The sequence below is a fragment of the Etheostoma spectabile genome, chromosome 3, assembly GCF_008692095.1.
Source record: "Etheostoma spectabile isolate EspeVRDwgs_2016 chromosome 3, UIUC_Espe_1.0, whole genome shotgun sequence".
Taxonomy (NCBI): Eukaryota; Metazoa; Chordata; class Actinopteri; order Perciformes; family Percidae; genus Etheostoma; species Etheostoma spectabile.
The window spans coordinates 26,214,828-26,222,759 of record NC_045735.1 but is presented as its reverse complement, the minus strand read 5'-3'; the positions used below and the strand labels follow the sequence as shown (position 1 = coordinate 26,222,759).

The window sequence follows — 7,932 nt, the reverse complement described above, 5'->3', positions numbered from 1 at the left end:
GGGGGGGGGGGGGGGGGGGGGGCTCACTTGAGCAGCTACAGATAAAGACCAAAGGAAAACAAACCGCCCGCCGCCGCCACTGCTGCTGCTGCTCGAAGCGTGTCCATTAAAAATAGACAAAGTTGATTTCGGTGTCGCCCTGCCAGCTTGAACGCCAATTTGGCAACACTCTCCCGTCAGTGCAGCGATACGAAGAAGGCCATTTGCTGAACCCGGGGGCTGTCACACTACGTTCTCCAATACAATAGAGCTATACTATTTCAGTTCGAGGTGCCTCTATCAGCTACAGAGCACACGAGTTGACTTGCAAAGAGGCATCATGTTCTCTGGTTGACGTGTATTGACGTCAAAGCCATAGGGGTATTTGTACAGGAGGCGTGGCCACGAGGCCGCTCCACACTTCAGTGCCAATTGGTTGCCAAGACAACCAGACCCACCTCTTACGTCAACCGGTAAAATTGCTATTCTGAAATCTGTTTGCTTGCCTGCCCTGCTTGATTGCACGCATAGGTAACTTTAAAGTTTCGCCCTGCAGGTGTTTAATGAGGCTGCGAGGGAAAAGGGTTAAATTCATTCTAAATTAACCTGAAACTGCACATTTTACTTTCTGGTAGTAGGCCTAATGTGCTCTGCAAAAATGGATGGATTTTTTAAAACAAAATAATATGCAAGGATTTAACGTTTAAAAGAAAAGACTAACAATTCACAGCATGTCTACTTTTAGTCATATAATCCAATTGCCATTAAACATTCTATGTTATAATATTTAACATTACATAATGTAACATGGCAGGACCTCATGTGAAACTACACATTTTATCAGCCACAAAGACACTTTGATCCGCTACATAACAGCACCATCTGTTGGAGAAAATAGAACATTTCCAATACAGTTAAAGTTTTCATAAAGTATTGGTCCTTACTTTAGTAACAGGCATTTTTCATTCACACCCATCTAATGTCACACAGACACTCCCCTACACAAATACAAACACATTTGAATATACTCATTGTATTATTAAATAAAGAATACAACTACAACATCTTGTAAGCAAACTTTATTTGACATATGATCACGTCATGTTTAAGATTCAGCACGCGTTCACACCCAGCAGTTGTTCTCATCAGCTCATGCAGTGACGGGTCTAACACAGAGCAGTGGATTACGGGCAGACAGAGCAGCACTCCGAAGGCCTCCGCTGTCACGCATAGACTTCCTGAATGTAAGAGTTCCAGATGTGCTTTTGGCATTTCCTGTCTCACATTCTCCAAGAACACACTCAGACTCTCCTTACTGGGCTTGCTACATATTTCTAAGAAACAGACCCAGCAGCCCACTCAGAAATAACAAAGGCATTTGTGTTTAGTAATGTATATCCATGATAATTTTACAAATTTACAAGGCAGGCATTTACAAGCAAACATTGATGAAAGAATTCATGACATTGACATACTCAAAAATGGTCACGCCTAAAAACCCTCTGTACTGTCAGATCAGTGGAAGGGTTGAGTTTCCCACACAGTCAGGTGGGGTCTGGGAAAGCCAACAGCTTTGAGGTTTACTGGGGTTAGCAGAGTTCTGTCATCAGTGTTTCCGCGTGTACTGTCCTGTTCAGAGTCCAAACAGGAAGCCTTACACTGGGCTGACACCACTCTTTAGGTTTAGAGAAAGGCTCGGAATAGTCCCTAAATAGGATAACTCGACTGTTATGGAAAGACAACAGGATCTTTTTGTCCATGTGTCTCATAATATCTAGTGATGTGATTTGAAAGCGGCTGAATGGTCTATTTTTGGATTGTTTACAAGTTGAGTAACCTTGCGTGAGTTGTCAAAACTTGCACTTATACCCATGGTTAAATGTGCAATCCACCATGCCGAAATATAGCAGCACTGCTGTACCGCTAACCTGCCCTGACTCAGAAATGCGTATTTGAGTTCATTCTTTGAAACCAAAGCCTTCGTGCTGCTGTGAAGTTACATCATTTGTCAGAGAATTTGTCCACATGATGCATCACCATAAGGTTGACATTTGTGGCTCAGAGTAAAGTGTCTAAACTATTGAATTGGATTCCCTAACTTTTAGTCCATTCAATACTTTGGTTTGTAACCAAATATCTGCAAAACTAATAAATTGAAATAATTCCCCTCAACATCAGCTGCATTAATTTGCAAATGTTAGCATACAAAACTACGATTGGTAAACATGGTGAACGTAATACTTGCTAAACATCTACGTGTTGTCATTGGTCTTTGTGAGCATGCTGACATTAGCATTCAGCTCAAAGCACCACTGTGTCTGAGTACAGCTTCATAGAGCTACTACAATCCCTGCAGACTCGTTTAATGATAACATTAGAAATATCTTTACACATACACACACACACACACACACATTATATATATATTTATTTATAACACATTTAGTACTCTTGAATCCAAAGGTATGCATGCTTAGTTTATTGTTGGGGTTCTGGGAAGTTTGGGGCCTAAACATGGACTCACAGTTGACATTACTATGGGAAAATCTGCTTTAAGCATTTATCTGACTTGCAGATTTGGATGCTGGGTGCTCATAATGCATCACTGGAAGTACAAACAGGAGATTATTTGAATATAGGTCCAAGTCCAGGCCGATATGGACGCATGTTTAGTTGGCCTGCACCACACAAGTGACCAGTAGGGTGTACAGGAAGAAAGGGATCGAGAACATTGTGTTCTTTTATAACTGGGTCATATTCTATAGCTGGTATGAAGTTGACAGACACTCACAGAGACCAGATATGGCTGCATCAACAGTGTTATCCGTAGATCTCATTTTCCACCCAACCAGTCTGCCGGCTCTGGGCTCTGCAGGTCTCATAGATGTCATTGGTCACAAAGCCGCTCTCCCTTTCTGCACATGGCACATTCTCATAGTCGTCACAATGGAAGTCCTGGGAAGTGGCACCGGAGTACTGTTTCATGATGTCTGCTGGTACGCTGCTGTCCAGAGCAGTGTGAGGCGGCAGTTTGCTAATGTCACTAAAGGCGTAAGGTCCTTGTATGGCGTAAGGTGATGCTGTTGTTGACATCCACGGTTTTGATCTGCTGGGGTAGCTTGCTGTAGCTGCTGTTTCTGTCTTCCTCCTGAATATGAAGGAAATGACATTTAAAAGCGCAACGTGATCATCACAACAGGCTGCTGATTAGTGAACCTCGTTACAGGCCACATGAAGTTAGAAAACACATTTCCACTACTTGTTTCGAACCACAAACTTTTCTAAGACCAAATATGCAAAAAGGTATTTCTATTCAGTATTCCCTTAGGAAATGTATGCTCACATTGGCCAAAACTGAGTAATTAGTAGAGCTTGGAGTAGAGCTGCATTGATGTTCCTGAATAATAAATAAATGCATTATGCACAGATATATTAACATTAGTGATGGTCAAATGAAGCTTCGCGAACCACTGTTTTCATTTTCTGAGCTCACAAGATGGCACTCTCTGTTCAACAAAGGGTTGAAAACAGACTGCATTGTGATTCCTTTAACCTTTTTGCAATTCATTGTTTTCAACTCTTTGTTGAACAGAGAGCGCCATCTAGTGAGCTCAGAAATTTCCTTCTTCTTCATAAAAGGAAATTCTTTCTTTTGAAAATGCATCTATATGTGTCATTGTATTACTCTCTATCCAGAACCACAATGTTTTATGTTTGCATTACATGTACGACAGCTTGCACTTTTTACTTCTGCTTTTACCTCTTAGCACGCTGTTTGTAGCAGAAGAATCCAGCAGCTGCAAACAGCAGCAGTAGCAGAGCAGGCATAGTTGCATAAAGGATGTAGGAAACATACAGGGTGTTGTCTGAGAGAGACACTGCAAAGGAAAGAATATTACTTGGCAAAACTTCTTGTTAGATGACTATTCAATTCAATTCCATTTTATTTATATAGCGCTAAATCACAACAACAGTTTTCTCATTGCGCTTTCCATAAAGAGAAGGTCTAGACTGTACTCTGTGATGTTATTTACAGAAACCCAACAGTTGCCACCAAGAGCAAGCACTAGGCGACAGAGGCAAGGAAAAACGTCCTTTAAGAGGCAGAAACCTCGAGCAGAACCATGGCTCAGGGCGGGCGGTCATCTGCCTCGACCTGTTGGGGGTCACTAGAGCTCTATCCTTGAATAGTTAGAGCCTGCCACGATTCTGTGACTACATTATTTTTTAGTAGTTTCCCTGAAAACATTTTATTTTTCTTACCTGATGACTCAGGTACTCCTATTTTCATCCTTTGATTTTTCTCTGTAGTTGAGAATATGTTTGGCCTCAGAGATGGAACTAGAGCAATCAGAAAACAAGTTCACCAGTTGAATATGACATGAAAAAATGATGACACACGGCATTGTTTATCTAATTATATAAACAATAAACTAAACATGTTAAGAATTTGATTTGAAATATTAAAAGCATCATGTAGTTTGGTGCCTAATGGTTTGAATTTCACGTTTTAAATGTCCTTATTGTTAGATGATGTGTTCACATGCATCTCTATGAACCGTTTAAGTAGCCTATTTGAAAATTTTCACAATATATGTGTATACATGTGTACATATGTTGTATTAGGTTTGAAGATGTGTTGGGTCACTTTTTGTAAAACGTATTCTTTGACTTTTATTTCCTGAATAAAATCTATCCTTAAGGGAAAGTTATTTGCAACAAGAATGGATGCTTCATACATGTACTGCAATGTACAACCCAAACAATACATAATACATTAATACATTTACATTAATACATTTTGACCACTATAGGTCTTTATTTACACAAAAGGGAAGTTAACATTTAAAGTAAGTAGTATATAAAAAAAGTAGTAAAGTAGTAATATGATGGTTTAGTCAGACTTTTAGTATAAACACATCTGCAGTCACTTGTTATCTATATATAGAATCATCATGCACACAAGGACAGCATGTGTGGGGTAGTCAGGTACAGTTATACCTGCATGTGCTGTGTTCCCTTCCTCAGTAAATACTGGTACTTTTTCTGTAAAAGACAGAGAAAAGTCAGTGAAAATCAAACCGTCATTTCATCCTTACAAATTATGTAATCATCGCTACTTTAATCAGCTTATAAAAAGATTAAATACACGAAGGCCCACATTCAAGCACCGTCTCACATCCGCAATAGAAAAAAAGAAAAGATAAACAACAGAAAGAATCAGAAAAAAAGGAAAAATGTATCAAAACATAAAAAAGAGCCCCAAATTGTCTTCAGAGAAGTAAACTGTTTAAATAAGATACAAAATGTGCTTAAGGTTGTTTGCACAAAGTCTGTACAAAGGCTCAGAGAAGGGCTGTTTCACAGTTCTGAGTCCCTTACAGGACTCTAAACCAAAAGGGTTAATTTAAAAAGAAATATTTAAGATATCAGGTATACTGTAGCTTAAAGAGTGTTTGGTGATTTGAGCCCCCAACGTCACCTTCCAGGCTGCCTTAAATGGACTAGGATTAAGCAATGGTTAGGGTTAGGTGCAAAATCAATGGCCGCAGCGCTGCCTGGAAATCAAAATATAGATTTTGGGCTTTCCAGAGAGTAGAACTTTACAGTAATCCAGACAACCAACATTTAAAATTGCACAGTACTTGTTTAGTGCTAGTGGTTGACTGTGGTGACAATATTTTAGTAATGGTTTTGGATAAACGGATGGATAAAATTCAGATTTTGTGGATTTAAGAACCAAATAAAACCAAGAGTGCCGAATGTCAATAATTCTCAGAACTGCGTAGCCAGGTACAACAGCCCAGTGTGTGTGATCTACTAGCTCACCTTCTCGGTATTTGCACACAAAGTTGTTTTTGGAGTTGCAGTTGTCATCGTTCCACTGGAACAGGAAATGACCTTCTTCGTCAGGTGGTGCAGAGGGCTGGTGGTAGAGAACCACACACATTTCAACACCACACGATGGCTCGTCCCAATGCCAGTTCCTACAACAAACGGATGCAGATTTTGCAAATTGTATAGCATATTGGACAATTCACATTATATGTATGCGGTTTTACTTTATATCTGAATTTGTCATTCCCAAATTCTTGCAAAGGACTGTAGACATTCCATCATTCCCACACAAGCACTATTTACTACAATTATCTGACTACATCCTTTGTAGACCTGAACTTCGCCTTGCTTCCATCCAGCCAATAGTACTGCGAGGGGCACCCTGGGCTTGTGGTGCCTGCCCTGTAACGCTGTGGGCTGCGTCGGAGCCCGATCCAAAAGTCTCCATCTCCAGCCTGCAGCTGCTGTATAAACCTCCCCATCAGCCGCTGCTCGCTTTCTGTTTCAATGCTGAGCAAGTCGCCTCCATCCGACCTGCAGGCCTGCCTGGCATCCTCGAAGGTCAGCCTCTGCCTGCTGTCCTGGATGTAGGACACCTTGTAGCATGGGCGCTCTGTCCCGCGCCGACAGATCCTTTGGCCTGGACACCACAGTCGGCATCAGGGAAAAAAAACAAGATAAGTGAAGGCTTTTTTTTCTGAAGACTTCCTGTGACACCCACATGGCAAGAAGATTATAAACAACCTATCTAGCATCACAGACAAATTAGAAACCAGAACTTTTTTGCCTGTCTTTCCACATTTTCCTGCAATGTGGGTAGGGTAAACTATATGGTAGTGAAATTACAGTGTAAAAGCTATATTTTTAAGGCCTTAAAAAAGACGTTTTAGCTAGATTGGTATTGTGCCATTCAAAATAGTTTGGATGCAGTGGTGCATTGTGAGAGCTGAACACGTCTGAAAAGCAGTGGCTTGCTGAGGTGGCACACTGCGTTGCTTTATTATTGACTGAAGCATGTTAATTATGGCTTTACAAAATGAATAATGACGGTCTAAGGCACAGATGGAACATCACTTACGGGTCTTTTTTGTTGTTGTTAATATACCAACTAATAAACAGACAATAAATTAAACCAGTGGTTCCTAACCTTTTTATTGCTTCTGACCCATTGATACAAAGTCTTGTCTACCTGTGACCCCTCAGTACAGGTTGTATAGGAGTTGAAAACAAGTGAGATCATGATGTGAGAGAAGTGCTTTTTTAAGTCCCAGAAAAAAAGCAAAGAATAAACATTTAATCTCTATTATAAACATTGCTTCTATCATTTCTATTTTTACCTTACAGATAAAAGAATATGAGTCTATGGAAGTGGTTGCATATTGGTGTAGTTAGTACATGCTGCTGTTACAGTATTATAGTAAGCACTGTAGCATTGTTATGGGTAGGCTACAATAAGATTAAAGTGAGAAAAACGATGTGACCTCCTACTTCAAATCACTGATGTAAACACGCCCTGCTGAGGTTCATTTTCCAGCACATCGCGTGCTGCTGTAGGCTATATGGCTGCAGCCTGGTTGTCATTAACACGCACATAGGCCTGCTGTATGCTTTAGCTTCTTACGGTGGTTCTGGTATCAACCTCGTTACCTCAATCCACTTAATAAAACACAAAAATATACCGCAAACTTTGGCCACAACAAATGCACAGCCTCGTTCAGCGCTGCATGCAAACTGCAAAAACTTTCTCGGTAAAAACAAACAAAACGATCTTACCTTGGAGCAAAACACACAACATTACACCGTATCAGTGGCATTTAGAACGGGAGCTTTAGTTCCTCCGAAATAAATTCTTACCATTTATTTTAGACGCGGATCCAGGGTGGAACAAAACGGCGATAACAGTGCCAAACAGCTTCATAAAATCCATGTCTACATGTTCCCCCCAGTGTGTTGCACGATTAGTCTTGGAATCAAGTGTAAACGAGCTTTTTAGAAGTTGAACTTCAGCTTTTTAAACCCTTTGATAACCAGACTAATGACAGAGGCAGCCGAACGCTCTGTCCAGTCAAAAGTGGGTCGTCTGGTGGAGGCGTGCATATGGCGTCTGGCCGAGGG

General features: G+C 40.6%; 1 protein-coding gene across 1 annotated transcript in view; it reads right to left on the bottom strand.

The window, feature by feature from the left end:
• Positions 1-1,043: 1,043 nt before the first annotated feature.
• Positions 1,044-7,932, bottom strand: part of laynb (layilin b) — a 7,026-nt gene continuing 137 nt past the window's right edge. The window contains exons 1-7 of the mRNA XM_032510149.1: positions 7,672-7,932; positions 6,151-6,457; positions 5,809-5,966; positions 4,981-5,025; positions 4,243-4,320; positions 3,740-3,857; positions 1,044-3,127 (exon numbers count right to left, since the gene is read on the bottom strand). The exon at positions 7,672-7,932 is cut by the window's right edge and continues 137 nt beyond it. Of these exons, the coding sequence (XP_032366040.1) occupies positions 2,800-3,127; positions 3,740-3,857; positions 4,243-4,320; positions 4,981-5,025; positions 5,809-5,966; positions 6,151-6,457; positions 7,672-7,744 (1,107 nt within the window). The 5' untranslated portion in view covers positions 7,745-7,932 and the 3' untranslated portion in view covers positions 1,044-2,799. The remainder of the gene's footprint in view (positions 3,128-3,739; positions 3,858-4,242; positions 4,321-4,980; positions 5,026-5,808; positions 5,967-6,150; positions 6,458-7,671) is intronic.